Raw genomic sequence first — 16,396 nt, forward strand, 5'->3', positions numbered from 1 at the left:
TCAAACATGTATAGTATTATAGTACATATTAATATAAGTAGGACATAGTAATAGAAAGGATAATAAGACAGTAGGACAGGGACATTAGGCACATAAATGCACTTATGCACGCCCCTTACAGACCTCTTAGAAAAGGGGAGAGGTCAATTGTAGATAATGTAAGGTTGAAGATTTTGGGGTTGGGGGAAGCAACAACAGAGTCAAGTAATGAGTTCCAGGCGGTGACCACTCTATTGCTGAAATCGTATTTTCTGCAGTCAAGTTTGGAGCGATTTACATTCAGTTTGTATCTATTACGTGCTCTTGTGTTGCTGTTGTTAAAGGTGAAGTAGTCACTGACAGGGAGTACGTTATGATGTATGATTTTATGAACAACAGTTAAATCAGTTCGGAGAGGACGTAGTTGTAAATTTTCTAGATTTAGTATTTGAAGTCTGGAGGGTAATTTGTTACGTGAGGAGGAGTTAAACTGGGTTAATTGAATACACCTTATGGGAAGCTGCCTGCCTTGTCCTAGGTGGTTGAGGTGCCTATTCCAACTTGCTCACCTGAGCAGATGACCCCAGCATCTTCATGGTGACCACAGTTGTGGATGCCCCAACCGAGGCTGAAACAGGCGGAGAGCTGTGGCTCGTTTCCATCGCAATTCACATTATCTAGGAGGATGCGTCCCGTGCCGTAGCCGAAGTAGGCGTTGGTCCTGTAGGCCACTGCGCGACCACAGTCCATCTGCTTACACACCACACTGGCATCGCGCAGCTCCCATTCATCGTCACACACGGTGCCCCAGTTTCCTTTGTAGAATATCTCCACTCGGCCTTGGCAGGCGTTAGCCCCGTTCACCAGCCGGATTCTCCCATCACCTGTGAAAGAGACCACAGGGTCACACGGCTGTCTGCCTTGCTCTGCTTATCACTCTTGAGAGCAAGAATGAATTCTTTCTATGGAAGAGGCAGAGATGGCTACTAAAACAGAAGGAAAACACAAGATCTGGGATGGAGGGAAAACAGTGGTGGGTTTATTTATTTTATTTATCAATCGGACTTTTATGCCGTCCCTCTCCAATGATTCGGGGCGGATCACAACATATAATAAAACAATGCATAATATCCTAAATCCAATTAATTAAATATAAAATCTAAAAAATCTATAAAGACCCCAAAACCATAAAAAACAATCATTCCCATTCGATCAACTTTCTTTCAATCGGCCAGGGGCCAAGGAGATTTCGGAGAGGGGCGGCAAACAAATTTATTAAATTATTATTATTATTATTAATGGCCCCAAGCCTGGCAGCATAAATGAATTTTAAGATTCTCGCAGAAGGCAAAGAGAGTGGAGGGAGTATGAATCTCCGGCAGGAGCTGATTCTAGAGGGCCAGGGACGGGCCCCCCACAGAGAAGGCTCTTCCCCTAGGCCCTGTCAATCAACATTGTCTAGTTGATGGGACCTAGAAAAGGCCAACTTTGTGGGACCTGACCGATCGCTGGGATTCGTGCAGCAGAAGGCGGTCCTGTAGGTATTCTGGCCCAATGCCATGTTGCTACTGGAATGGTAAAGGATGCTACACTGGTAGCAAAAATTGAGCTGCGTGTGTGGCTTTGGGCATCTTGCGGGCACATGCACGCATCCCAGCAAGATTTTACTTCAGTGCATGTGCAGGAAACAAAATCTCGCAAGGGGACACACATGTGAGATTTCGGTGATTTTTTTGCTTCTGTGCATGCATGGTGTTCTGCCTGGCTGCCGATCCACCCAAAATGAGGCAATTATACGAACACACACCCACGCACAAGCTTGGGAAAAAGCAAAACGTTTCTTTATGTATAAAAGGCTGCAAGTCTCAGCGTCTGCAAGAGAAATGCTAGTTTATTAGTCCAGTAGGTCAGAGTTAATCAATCAAGCCAGCAACAGAAGTCTTTCTGGCTTACGTCAGCCAATTTACTCACTGCTTGAGTGTCAGAACATTCAAAGAGATCCAAAGGCAAAACGAAACCACGATGCATCAATGTCTTTCTCCAAAACTGAATGGTAAATTCCCACAACGTCTGCTGCAAGCTCTCCCCTTTTTTAACTCTGCGGCAGCGTCTTTGATTCCTGACAGCTGTGACTTAGAATCTGTTTCTGCGTCTGTGCAGCTGCTCCTGGCATCCCAGCATTCTCTTGACCCGGACATTTAGAATAGGATCATTCATCATTTCCTAGCTGTCTGACTCAGATGAGACTCTGGTTGGAGATCTGACCAGCTCTGCTGCCCTCTCTGTCTCTCCAGCCGCTTCCTCGCCTCTTTCTCCTTCTTGTTCACTGTCTCATGAAGCCAGACAGGTTATCTGTGATCTGACAGCCTCAGCTTCTCTGAGTCAAAATCAGTGGCCAGAGGAGCTGCCCTGGAGCCAACCACAACTCATGGAAGCAAAACAATCACCAAATCTCACATGCGTGCACATCCCCTGCGCATGCGCAGAAGCAAAATCTCACTAACATGCATGCACATCTGCAAGACACCCAAAGCTGTGCGCATAGTGCACCTGTAGCAGTGGTAGGAAGAATCTGCCCAGTGGGAAAACTATTATTGTGGGTCCACTTGAAATGTTACAATGTTTCAGTTTTCTTCTCCACCATGATTGACTTTTTCTAATAAGAAAAAGAAACCAAAACCAAAAAAAGGCAATAGCAGTGAATGGAAGAATGATTACCTGAACTCTCTCCTCCTGTGCTACAAAATTCCATGAACAAGGCAGAAAATTACAATGGCTATTGAATACCTATACAGTGGTACCTCTACTTAAGAACTTAATTCGTTCCGTGACCAGGTTCTTAAGTAGAAAGGTTTGTAAGTAGAAGCTATTTTTCCCGTAGGAATCAATATAAAAGCAAATAATGTGCGTGATTGGGGAAACCACAGGGAGGGTGGAGGCCCTGTTTCCTCCCAGGAGATTCCTAGAGAGGCCCACGGAGGCTTCTCCCTGCCTTTTCTGGCCCTGTTTTCCCCCAGGAGATTCCTAGAGAGGCCCACGGAGGCTTCTCCCTGCCTTTTCCGGCCCTGTTTATTTATTTATTTATTAGATTTGTATGCCGCCCCTCTCCGTAGACTCGGGGCGGCTAACAACAATAATAAGACAATATAAACAAATGTAATATTTAAGTTTAAGTTAAATTTTAAAAAACCTAATTTAAGAAACCAATCATGCATACATAATGCTTTCAAACCTATTAGGAAAGAAATAAAAGCTCGGGATTTGGGTGGGAGGAGGAGGAGGAAGAATAGGAGGAAGACAGTCGCTGCCCAGAGCGAAGGGAGCGTTTCTTTTCTCTGGGCGCTGGCAGAGGTTTATTCCCTCTCCAAGCTCCCAGAGAAAGGAAAATGCTCCATTCGCTCTGAACTGCCAAAGCCTCCTTAAGCGCCACCGAAAGGCTCCTCTGGCAGCCCAAAAAAGCCCGAGATGGCTGAGATTAAAGGGGGAATGGCAGGAAACTGGCCAAGCCTTTGTGCCGCTCATAAATTTCCTGGGAAATTTTTCCAGGCTCGGATCTTAAGTAGAAAACGGTTCTTAAGAAGAGGCAAAAATGTCTTCTGGTTCTTATCTAGAAAAGTTCTGAAGTAGAGGCATTCTTAGAATAGAATAGAATAGAATAGAATAGAATAGAATAGAATAGAATTTTTATTGGCCAAGTGTGATTGGACACACAAGGAATTTGTCTTGGTGCATATGCTCTCAACGTAGAGGTACCGCTGTAGTAAAAAAAGTTATTATATTATTATATTAGAACCACTCTATCCGAGCCTAAGTAAATGACTACTTTCCCCTAGCTTCTATTTTCTTCCCTTTCTGCCCACCATATGCTACTTGTTAGATTATAAGACCCTTGAGACAAATATCCTTTCCTCCCTTTTCCAGACATATGCTTGTAAAAATTCATAAGCGAGGCAGCTAAAGATGATTTCGTAAGTAAATCTCGAAAGCACTTACTTTTCTTATCTTTTAATGGGACTGGAGCTGTTTTATTGGCAGGGTCTTTTGCTGATTGTGTGGGCAGCAGTTCTACAAAGACAGGAAAAAAAAACCAGATGCATGAAAATCAAGAAAATGTTAGAATAATTTAGACCAACACCGGTGGCTGTGTGCCGCGCCTCCATCTCTTCTGTGCATGCAAAGCCCTATAACTTCTATTCTATTTGCTAGCACTGATGGTGTTACCTAGCTTGGTAATGAAATGTCTGCAAAAAACCCCCACCAAACCCAGAGCGCACCATAACGATCCCACAGCTTCTATTTTAAATTATAGTTAGTTAGTTGATTTGATGGATTTTACACAACCTTCCAAAACTTGTGCCCTCCATATATATTTCAAGAACCCAGGGCTGTCTTAATAGGGAAGTGTTCATAATAGGAAAGTGAACACAAGAACAAGGGGACACAATCTGAATTTAGTTGGGGGAAAGATCAAAAGCAACATGAGAAAATATTATTTTACTGCCATCAAACGTCTATGTTTTTAATGTTTCTATGTTAACAGCATTATGGGCCCTGGGCAAAACAGTGTGTTGGAGCCCCTGCAACAAGTACTCACAGGAATAAAAATGTAAGTGGTCGATAAAATGAAACATATATTTGCATGTTAGTATTAATTTAAGAATGAAGTTAAATGTCAACAATATTTGCTGTATTTATATGTATTTATTTATTTATTTGTTTGTGTGTTTGTTTGTTTATTAGATTTCTATGCTGCCCTTATCGAAGCAACTCACGAGTCCATGTTTCAGTCAGCCAGGAAGGACGGCTTCGTGACGTCAAAGCTCTGCCCATGGAATTCCTTATTGGGATTCCCCACCTCAGTTTGAGCCTCCTGACCAGCCGACAGCTCCGTGGCTCTTTTGCAAAGCTGACAGCCGAGCAGCGGGGCTTCTCGGCATCCTCCCGAACCCAAACGCCGAACCCAAACTTTTGCCGAACTTCCGGGTTCAGCGTTCGGGAGAACGCCAAGAAGCCCCCCCCCCAGCTGTTTCAAAAGGCGACAGCCAGGAGGCAGGGCTTCTCGGCGGCCTCCCGAATGCCAAACCCAGAAGTTCGGCAAAAGTTCGGGTTTGGCGTTCGGGTTCGGGAGGACGTCGAGAAGCCCCCCAGCTGTTTCAAAAGGCGACAGCTGGGCGGCGGGGCTTCTCGGCGGCCACCCGAAACCGAACTTTTGCCGAACTTCTGGGTTTGGCGTTCGGGCGGCAGGTTCGTAAGGCGGAAAAAGTTTGTAAGAAGAGGCAAAAAATTTCCAAACTCCGGGTTCGTATCTCGGAAAGTTCGTATGACGAGGGGTTCATATCACAAGGTACTACTGTATCTGCAAATTCTACAAAAAGAAGATAATCCAACAAATTAACATCTTAATGATTGATAAATCTCAACTAATACTTTACTATCCATATACACCGTAAATACCGTATGTGCAACATTGCAAGATCAAAATCATCTCCCGCCCCCCAAAAAACCCTACTATATACCTTAAGGCAATAAGATGGGACCGCATACACCAACTGCATCACTAAATATACGTCGTACTGAGCTGTAGCACCAGCCAAGTTGCTGGTCCTTCTTTACTTATTCTCTATACCCCCTTCCTTGACTCTACTTCCCCCCAACATCTTTTTTCTCTTTTCTCTTTCTATTCTCTTTTCTTTTTTTTCTTAATTCTTCTCTACTTCTTTCCTTACTATTGAAAATTCCTCAAACAATACCTGATGTTTATGGTATAGACTACAAATGTTATGAGATACAATCTAATTATCGTTGACTTACCCTGTTACCTTTTCTTTTTCTATTTTTGTAAAACTCAATAAAGATTATTTTTAAATCTAAAAAGAAATACCCCCAATTTGGTGGAGAGGTGTGAATGTTTGTCTGGCGGTGGGCGCCAATCACTGAGCACTTGCCGTATGTTGTGTGTGTGTTTTATATTCTATATTTTAAAATCAATTTTAAAAACTATTAAAAAAAGAGGGCCCCACGTTGACACCCATCCCTTCCCCCACCGCCACTGCAATCCATCAAGGCCCCAAACCTTTGTACCATTACACACGACGGCCACATCTTCATAGTGGTAGCAGTTGTGGATGCCCCATCCGTGGCTGCTGCACTGACTGAGGGCCGCCTCTCTTCCTTTGCAGTCCACATTGTCCAGAAAAATGGGTCCTTTCCCTCTGCCAAAGGAAAGGGCGGGGGGCATGCCGACGGCATGGCTACAACCGAGTTGGCGACACACCACGTTGGCATCCACAAGGTCCCAGTCGTCGTCACACACTGTGCCCCAGGTGTTGTTGTAAAAGATCTCCACCCGTCCCTGGCACCGGGTGCGTCCATTGACCAGCCGGACCTCTGGAAGGGAGAGGGTAGAGATTAATTTATTTTATACTTTACTTTACTTTACTTTACTTTACTTTACTTTACTTTACTTTACTTTACTTTACTTTACTTTACTTTACTTTACTTTACTTTACTATTTTATTTATTTTATTTTATTTTATTTTATTTCATTTTATTTCATTTCATTTCATTTCATTTCATTTCATTTCATCTGTCTGTCTGTCTGTCTGTCTGTCTGTCTGTCTGTCTGTCTATCTATCTATCTATCTATCTATCTATCTATCTATCTATCTATCTATCTATTTATTTGATTTGTATGCCGCCCCTCTCCGTAGACTCGGGGTGGCTAACAACAACAATGAAACAACATGTAACAAATCTAATACTGTATTTAAAATAATTTTTAAAAACCCTTATTTTAAAAAAACCCAAACATACACGCAAACATACCATGCATAAATTGTATAGGCCTAGTGGAAAGGGAATATCTCAGTTCCCCCATGCCTGACAACAAAGGTGGGTTTTAAGGAGCTTACGAAATGTGAGGAGGGGGGCAATTCTGATCTCTGGGGGGAGTTGGTTCCACAGGGTCGGGGCCGCCACAGAGAAGGCTCTTCCCCTGGGCCCTGCCAAATGACATTCTTTAATCTATGGGATCCGGAGAAGGCCAACTCTGTGGGACCTAACTGGTCGCTGGGCTTCGTGCGGCTATTGTTTCAATTATTTTATTTTATTTTATTTGTACATATTGGTGGTATACAAAGATATAATAATGTTTATATACATGATATTAGTAAATGAGAAACATGAGGACAGGGGACGGAAGGCACGCTGGTGCACTTATGCACGCCCCTTACTGGCCTCTTAGGAATTGGGAGAGGTCAACAGTGGATACTCTAAGGCAGTGATGGCGAACCTTTTTTTCCCTCGGGTGCAGAAAGAGCATGTGTGCGTGCTGTCGTGCATGCACAAGTGCCCACACCCATAATTCAATGCCTCGGGAGGGCAGAAATGGCCTGTTTCCTAACTTCTAGCCCATCACTGACTATAAGACATACAGGCTGAAGCCATCATTTGAGTTAGAGACTTTGGCCTGCCACAATTAGAGTGGTACCGTGGGAATTGGGAGGGGTGAGAATTGCCACAACAAATTCCTTTCTTGAAGATCCAAGTTCATCCTTTGTTCATCACCAGCAGAAGTACAGAGGTGGTCCATGGACGTGCAGACAACTGGACCGGTCCACGTGATGAATTTGTGGGTGTGTGGGGATGAGGGATGAACCCTAACCTGGGTGGGGAACTGTAGGAAAAGTTAGTATCGCTTTAATGTCAGCGTTCCAAATAACATCCGAGAAATAAAACAAGGAACTTGGAACTTTCTTCCGAGTTCCAATTTATTGTCAGAGTCATGTTGGTTACGAACTGTAGACAAACCGGTACTAACTTTTCCTACATGGTATTGATGCTAAATCAGCACAGAAGCCAGATAATGGAAGAGCCTTAAAATCACCATATAAAAATAATAATAATAATAATTTATTAGATTTGTATGCCGCCCCTCTCCGAAAACTCGGCATACAAATCTAACAGAGTCTCACCTGCAATGGTCATCGGTGCAGCCCCAGTGCTGCCAGCTGCAACAATAAAATATATATATATAAGTTCATGCAAATTTAATTATAACCCCATTTCAACCTAAACATCCTTCTCCATCTGCTGATTTTTAGATGTGCTGAGACTCGCAACAGGCTGTATAACCATTTTCTGAAAATTCTTTAGCAAATCCTCCACCAAGCAGTCTTACAAGCTTGTTGTTCCCTTCCAACTCCAGGATTCTAATGACTCACATTCCAGAATCCCTATTCTATAGGACAGTGTTTCCCAACCTTGGTAACTTGAAGTCCAGATATCTCCAAGTTGCCAAGGTTGGGAAACACTGCTATAGGATGACAGAGAATTCAGGGACCGATTAATCCCAACACAGTGGACAGCAACAAGTTTGGGTTGGAACTCCTGGGAGCTGTAATCCGTACATTTATGCATGCATGTATGTACAGTGGTACCTCTACCTACAAACGCCTCTACTTACAAATGTTTCAAGATAAGAACCGGGTGTTCAAGATTTTTTTGCCTCTTCTCAAGAAACATTTTCCACTTACAAACTCGAGCCTCCGAAAACTGTGACCGGTCGGACGTCTTTGTGACGTCAAAGCTCCGCCCATGGAATTCCCTATTGGGATTTCCCACCTCCTTTCCAGCCTCCAGATCGGCCGAAAACGCTGCCGCCGATCGCAAAAAACGGCACTCCGCCGAGTGGCGCCACCCGTCTGTAACCTTCTGAAACAGCCGGGCGCTTCTCGGCGGCCTCCAGAACCAGAACCCGAACCCGAACCTGAACTTCTGGGTTCGGCATTCGGGAGAACGCCGAGAAGCCCCCCGGCTGTTTCAGAAGGTGACAGCCGGGCGGCGGCGCTTCTCGGCGACCTCCCGAACCTAAACCCGAAAAGTTCGGGTTCGGGTTCGGGAGAACGCCGAGAAGCCCAGCGGAGCGCCATTTTGTGATTTTTTTTCTTTTTGCAAGCATTAATCGCTTTTACATTGTTTCCTATGGGAAACAATGTTTTGTCTTACGAACTTTTCGCCTTACGAACATACTTCCGGAACCAATTAAGTTAGTAAGACGAGGTATTACTGTATTTGTTTTTTAATTGATTCCTATGGGAAAAATTGCTTCTTCTTTCTACTTAAGAACCTGGTCATGGAACAAATTAAGTTCATAAGTAGAGGTACCACTGTATGTATATATAGGGGAAAGGATGACCTCGAGAGAACCGTTCTTCGCATTCCAGGCAATACAAAGAACAGTTACAGGAATTGGGTATGCCTAGGTTAATGAAAAGAAAGGTGAAGGGCAACATGATAGCAGTGTTGCAATGTCTCAGGAGTTGCCACAAAGAAGATGGAGGTCAACCTATTCTCCAAAGCATCTGAAGGCAGGACAAGAAGCAATGGGTGGAAAATAATCAAGGAGAGAACCAACCTAGAACTAAGGAGAAATTTCTTGGAAGTTAGAACAATGAATAATTGGAAATAGCTTGCCACCAGAAGTTTGAATGCTCCAACACTGGAAGTTTTTAAAAAGAGACTAGATAACCATTTGTCTGAAATGGTGAGGTTTCCAGCTGAGCAGGGGATTGAGCTTAGAAGGTCCCCTTCCAACTCTGTTATTCTGTCATGCTGTAAACTGCCCTGAGTCCGCTAGGAGAAGGGCAGCCTATAAATTTGATAGATGGATGGATGAATGGATGGATAGATAGATAGATAGATAGATAGATAGATAGATAGATAGATAGATGAAAGAAAGAAAGAAAGAAAGTTAGATAGATAGATAGATAGATAGATAGATAGATAGATAGATAGATAGGGAGATAGATAGATAGATAGATAGATAGATAGATAGATAGATAGATAGATAGATAGATAGATAGATAGATAGATAGATAATCTTTCTAAGTCCTCATGAACTGCCATTAAAGGTACATCAAGCTCCCAGTTCCATGAACAAGCCCCAAACATTTGAGTTCTATGTTGTCTGGGAGAAGAGAATTAGATTTACGATTCTGTGCCTATTCAAGACCATGAAACACAGATTAGATGCTTGAGATTTGCATACACATTTTCACGGTAACTGACTTGCCCCAATTCTAAATTTAGACCTGGCATTTGGGAATTTCATATGAAAGCAGAAATGGAAATCTGTTTTCTAAGCTTGAAAGCAACAAAAAAGAAAGCAAAAAAGCAAGGGGGTGAGAGGATGACCAACAATGTTTTATATGCTTCTTTTTTAATATTAGATTTGTTTTGCTATAAAATTGTTTTTTATTATTGTTGTGAGCCGCCCCGAGTCTTTGGAGAGGGGCGGCATACAAATCTAGATTTTTTTTTAAAAAAATTGAATTTGATTTCTTTTGCACGATCAGGTTTATTGTTTACAAATACAGTGTTCCCTCGATTTTCGGGGGGGGATGTGTTCCGAGACCGCCCGCGAAAGTCGAATTTCCGCGAAGTAGAGATGCGGAAGTAAATACACTATTTTTGGATATGAAGGGTATCCCAAGCCTTCCCTTAACACTTTAAACCTCTAAATTACAATTTCCCATTCCCTTAGCAACCATTTAGATTATTACTCACCATGTTTGTTTATTAAAGTTTATTTAAAAAAATGTTTTTAAAGGCAGACGAAAGTTTGGCAATGGCATATGACGTCATCGGGCAGGAAAAACCATGGTATAGGGTGGGGAAATAGCGAAGTATTTTTTAATTAATATTTTTGAAAAACCGTGGTTTAGACGTTCCGCGAAGTTCAAACCCACGAAAATCGAGGGAACACTGTACTCAGGGGTGGGCTGCTGCCTGGATGGGGAGAACGCAGTGGGGTAACGAAAATGGAGCTCCACCCCAGAGCACCCAGTTTGCTCTGAAAGATGTCGAAAGAAAATGCATAAGCCACACCCACAGTGTGGTAGTAAAATTTTGCTAGCCCTTCACTGCAAATACTGTATAGAAGAGGGGCTTAAATGAAGGAGGACAATCTAAAGCAGTGATGGCGAACCTTTTTTGGTTGGCGTACCAAAAGGTGTGGGTGTGGGTGTGCTAGCATGCGTGCACATGACCACACCACTGCCCCCCCATACGCACAGCCCAGCGCTGACCCCGTACATGCACACAGATCTTTCTGCAGCCTAGTAAGTGAACAAGAAGCTTCAAGAAGCTTCCCTGAACCCTCTGGAGTGCAAAAAACAGTACAACGGGCACAATTTTTTTTGGCCTCCAAGGCAAAAAAAACCCAGAGGGCAAAACAGCCTTTCCCGAGGCCAGAAATCAGCTGCCCAGTGTTTACATGCGCACTGGAGCTAAAACCTGGCAAAGTCTCGTGTGCCCTCCGATATGGCTCCATGTGCCACCTGTGGCATGCGTGCCACAGATTTGCCATCACGGATCTAAAGCTTCAAAAAGATCGCCCCAAAGGTGCTTTTTTCAAGAGGCAACTGGACTTCCTTGGACACCCCAGTAGCCACTCAGACCAATTGTCAGCAGCATCCGCTCAGTCACCTACAACATTGCAAAACATCTAACCACCTTATTGGCTCCTCTAGAAGCAAAAAAATCACTGAAATCTTGTGCATGCACATCTCATGAAATTTTGCTACCTGCGCATGCGCAGAAGCAAAATCTCACTTGGACATGCACATAGAAACATAGAAGATTGACGGCAGAAAAAGACCTCATGGTCCATCTAGTCTGCCCTTACTCTATCTATCTATCTATCTATCTATCTATCTATCTATCTATCTATCTATCTATCTATCTATCTATCTATTGGATTTGTATGCCGCCCCTCTCCGTGGACACGGGGCGGCTAACAACAGTGATAAAAACAATATGTAGCAATCCAATAATAAAACAACCTTATTATAAAAACCAGACATACATACAGACATATCATGCATAAACTGTAAAGGCCCAGGGGGAAAGAATATCTCAGTTCCCCCATGCCTGGCGGCAGAAGGGGGTTTTAAGGACCTTACGAAAGGTGAGATGGGGGGGCAATTCTGATCTCTGGAGGGAGTTGGTTCCAGAGGGCCGGGGCCGTCACAGAGAAGGCTTTTCCCCTGGGTCCTGCCAAAGGACATTGTTTAGTTGACGGGACCTGGAGAAGGCCCACTCTGTGGGACCTAATCAGTCACTGGGATTCGTGCGGCAGAAGGTGGTCCCGTAGATAATCTGGTCCGGTGCCATGAAGGGCTTTATAGGTCATAACCAACACTTTGAATTGTGACCGGATATTATCTTAGGATGGATATAGGTTTATCCCAGGCATGTTTAAATTCAGTTACTGTGGATTTACCAACCACGTCTGCTGGAAGTTTGTTCCAAGCATCTACTACTCTTTCAGCAAAATAATATTTTCTCACGTTACTTCTAATCTTTCCCCCAACTAACCTCAGCACACACCGGAGAGGTAGAGCTATGCACGCAGCTCAATTTTCACTACCAGTGCGATGGCGTCAACCGTACCGGTAGGAACCTGCTACTGGATACCTGCCATGCTGGACCTCAGACTGACCACTACCTATTTTGAATACAATGAAGGTTACAAGAAAGTTCAGTTGCCTCTTGAAAAAAGCACCTTTGGGACAACCATGACCTGGATGACTGAGAATCTCCATAGACGTTTGCTTCAAAAAGATGATTATCATGTGGGGCAGCTGAGAAAAAAGGATATGGATTAAAGGACACGGAGGCCAGGAAGGACTTTTGCATCTGCACTGCTTGGCATGTTCACCCAACTGCCCTGATTTTCTTACCAAGACAAAAAACAGACACAATTCATTTAACAACTACTTTGCTTAGCAATGAACACAACAGAACAGAGTTGGAGGGGACCTAGTTCTCAGTTGCTTCTCTCCTTGATTAGTTTCCACCCATTGCTTCTTGTTCTGCCCCCAGGTGCTTTGGAGAATAGTTTGACTCCCTTTTCTTTGTGGAAACCCCTGAGATATTAGAACACAGCTATCATATCTCCCCTAGTCCTTCTTTTCAACAAACTAAACCAGGGATAGGCAAAGTTGGCTCTTCTATGACTTGTGGACTTCAACTCCCAGAATTCCTAAGCCAATCATGCTAGCTCAGGAATTCTGGGAGTTGAAGTCCATATGTCATAGAAGAAACAACTTTGCCTACCCCTGAACTAGACAAATCGAATTCCAGCAACCGTTCTTTTTATGTTTTAGCCTCCAGTCCCCTAATTACACAGGTCTACAAAAAAAAAATATTTTGTGTAATCATCGCAGTTGACCTTGTACTTTTCTGAATCATTTTTTTGTTCTGATTTCAAAAATGTATATAGTTTTTCTGTAGCAGGCATAGTTTCCACGGAGCAGCATTATAAAGCATAGGAAATAAACTGGCGACATTAAGAAAACCGTAACACAGGTGTACAAAAAATATTTTTTGCAATCATCACAGTTGACTTTGTACTTTTCTGAATCATTTTTTTGTTCTGATTTCAAAAATGTATATAGTTTTTCTGTAGCAGGTATAGTTTTCACAGAGCAGCATCATTATTATAAAGTATAGTAGGAAATATACTGGCGACATTAAGAAAACAGTAATTACCACGTACATTGAAAACATAGAAATAATGTAATAACAAAAATGCTTCTATGTCAAAAACTTTATATGATAGAGAAAAACTAAGCATATTTTTAGAATCAGCACATCAAACTCCATAAAAGAGGCATATCATCTTTGCTGATGATTTTTGTTGTGCTGACCAGTGTTATCTTTGTTGCTCTTTTCTATATTCTTTCTAGAGTCTCAACATCTTTTTTATACAGTGGCGATCAAAAATGGATGCAATGTTCTGTAAATTCTGGTCCCAATCACAGTAATACATCAAGGGCGACTTGCATTCGTCCATTTGTCATCATTTGTATGCTATCTAATTTCATAACTACGGATGGCATAATAAGAAGCAGCTGAGAAGGACAAGGAGGGGATTACTCACCTGTTAGTAAAATGAAGAAGAATGGAGCCAGTGTTGGCAGGGTCAGTAAGGCAGGTGGTACCCAGAGTCCTGGCTTTTGATCTTTCTTCCTGTAACCTGGCCAAGGTCCAAAGTTCATTTCTGCTTCTTGCAGGATTAAGATTTTCGATGTTCTCCCAAGGGACATCTGCCACACCACACCAGGAGGAGAGAAAAGCAGTGCCGGAGCACCCTTCTCTCATCATGTAAAAGACATGAAACTTGGCATGGTAGAGAAATGTATGAAGGTTGTATTTTAATGCAAATTAGCCCAGGTTCATTTCCTTATTCCCAGCCTTCCCCAAACTGGAATTCCCACCTCCCCGCAACCCGGTCTCTTGTCAGTTTCTGAGAATCGCAGGTATAATGGTGATATGATGCGACATTCACTACGGATGGGACTGAATGCACCAATTTTTCTCTATAAAAATAACCTGTTTTTTCTGCAAATCCACAGTTCAAAAAAAGTTATGGAGTGATCTCTGGGACCATAAAAGCTTCCCTGGGGCCATGCAGGAGCTACTCTGTAGGATGTCTGAAGTCCAAACTTGCTTGAGCCCCGTTGGCTGATGTAATCTTCCCAGGCCCCATGTGATGTTGTAATAATAATAATAATAATAATAATAATAATAATAATAATAATAATAATAATAACAACAACAACAACAACAATAATATAATTACAATTACAATTATAATATTATAATTATAATATAATTATATATATATATAATATATATTTTTATAATTATATTTATGATGATGATGATGATGATGATGATTATTATTATTATTATTATTATTATTATTATTATGTCAATACAATACAGCAAACGAGATCACTATGCTGGATTTCGTATTTCATCAGCAGTCGGGCGCTTCCCAAGCACCTAGCACTGCGTGATGTAGCGGCGAATTATGTTTGCCGATCCCAGTAAAGCGGCCTTTTGCAATTGACAGATGGAGATTTTGTCAATTCTGATGGTTTTCAAATGTCCGCTGAGATCCTTTGGCACTGCGCCCAGCGTGCCAAGTACCACTGGGACCACTTTCACGGGCTTATGCCAGAGTCGTTGCAGCTCGATTTTTAGATCTATTTTAGATGATGATGCTGATGATGCTGATGATGATGATGATGATGATGATGATTATTATTATTATTATTATTATTATTATTATTATTATTATTTAGATTTGTATGCCACCCCTCTCCATAGACTCGGGGCGGCTCACAGCAATAGTAAAAACAATATACAGTAACAAATCTAATAATTAAAAAAACTTAAAAAACCCTTATTTAAAAATAAAACATACACACAAACATACCATGCATAAAATATATAGGCCAGGGGAGATGTCTCAATTCCCCCATGCCTGACGGCAAAGGTGGGTCTTAAGAAGTTTACAAAAGGCAAGGAGGGTGGGGGCAATCCTAATCTCCGGGGGGAGCTGGTTCCAAAGGGTCAGGTCCGCCACAGAGAAGGCTCTTCCCCTGGGTCCCGCCAGACAACATTGTTTAGTCGACGAGACCCGGAGAAGGTCAACTCTGTGGGACCTAACTGGCCGCTGGGATTTGTGCAGCAGAAGGCGGTCCCGGAGATAAACATCAGGTCTTCTATAGATAGTGTGGAAAGCCATTAATTTAACATCAACTTCTGTACCGGCTTGACACAGGGACTATTTGGGATAGTGTGAAAGCAAGAATTATATAGAGCGCTGGTGAGACCACATTTGGAATACTGTGTTCAGTTCTGGAGACCTCACCTACAAAAAGATATTGACAAAATTGAACAGGTCCAAAGACGGGCTACAAGAATGGTGGAAGGTCTTAAGCATAAAACGTATCAGGAAAGACTTAATGAACTCAATCTGTATAGTCTGGAGGACAGAAGGAAAAGGGGGGACATGATCGAAATATTTAAATACGTTAAAGGATTAAATAAGGTTCAGGAGGGAAGTGTTTTTAATAGGAAACGAACACAAGAACAAGGGGACACAATCTGAAGTTAGTTGGGGGGAAGATCAAAAGCAACGTGAGAAAATATTATTTCACTGAAAGAGTAGTAGATCCTTGGAACAAACTTCCAGCAGACATGGTTGGTAAATCCACAGTAACTGAATTTAAACATGCCTAGGATAAACATATATCCATTCTAAGATAAAATGCAGAAAATAGTATAAGGGCAGACTAGATGGACCATGAGGTCTTTTTCTGCCGTCAGTCTTCTATGTTTCTATGTTTCTAAGAAATCTCCCCCCATTTCTTGCTACAAATTCTCTCTCTCACACACCCTTTCTCCATTCTTGAATTCTGCACACTGGCAGACAAGCGGCATCTGAGAATGAAAAACAATCTACCTCATGAGTGTTTGAATGCTCTATTCATCCCTCACACGGGTGGACTCTCCTTTGCAAATAATGTCGACTTTTGTCCTTCGGGCCCTTACCTGCCGT

At 42.5% G+C, this 16,396-nt stretch overlaps 1 protein-coding gene across 1 annotated transcript in view; it reads right to left on the reverse strand.

Moving 5' to 3' along the window:
- Window positions 1–14,042, reverse strand: part of SSC4D (scavenger receptor cysteine rich family member with 4 domains) — a 32,386-nt gene extending 18,344 nt beyond the window's left edge. Inside the window, exons 1-5 of the mRNA XM_070742376.1 lie at window positions 13,925–14,042; window positions 7,953–7,988; window positions 6,061–6,366; window positions 3,973–4,044; window positions 549–863 (exon numbers count right to left, since the gene is read on the reverse strand). Coding sequence (XP_070598477.1) covers window positions 549–863; window positions 3,973–4,044; window positions 6,061–6,366; window positions 7,953–7,988; window positions 13,925–14,042 — 847 coding nt within the window. The remainder of the gene's footprint in view (window positions 1–548; window positions 864–3,972; window positions 4,045–6,060; window positions 6,367–7,952; window positions 7,989–13,924) is intronic.
- Window positions 14,043–16,396: the final 2,354 nt, after the last annotated feature.

This window comes from Erythrolamprus reginae, chromosome 1 (genome assembly GCF_031021105.1).
Source record: "Erythrolamprus reginae isolate rEryReg1 chromosome 1, rEryReg1.hap1, whole genome shotgun sequence".
Taxonomy (NCBI): Eukaryota; Metazoa; Chordata; class Lepidosauria; order Squamata; family Dipsadidae; genus Erythrolamprus; species Erythrolamprus reginae.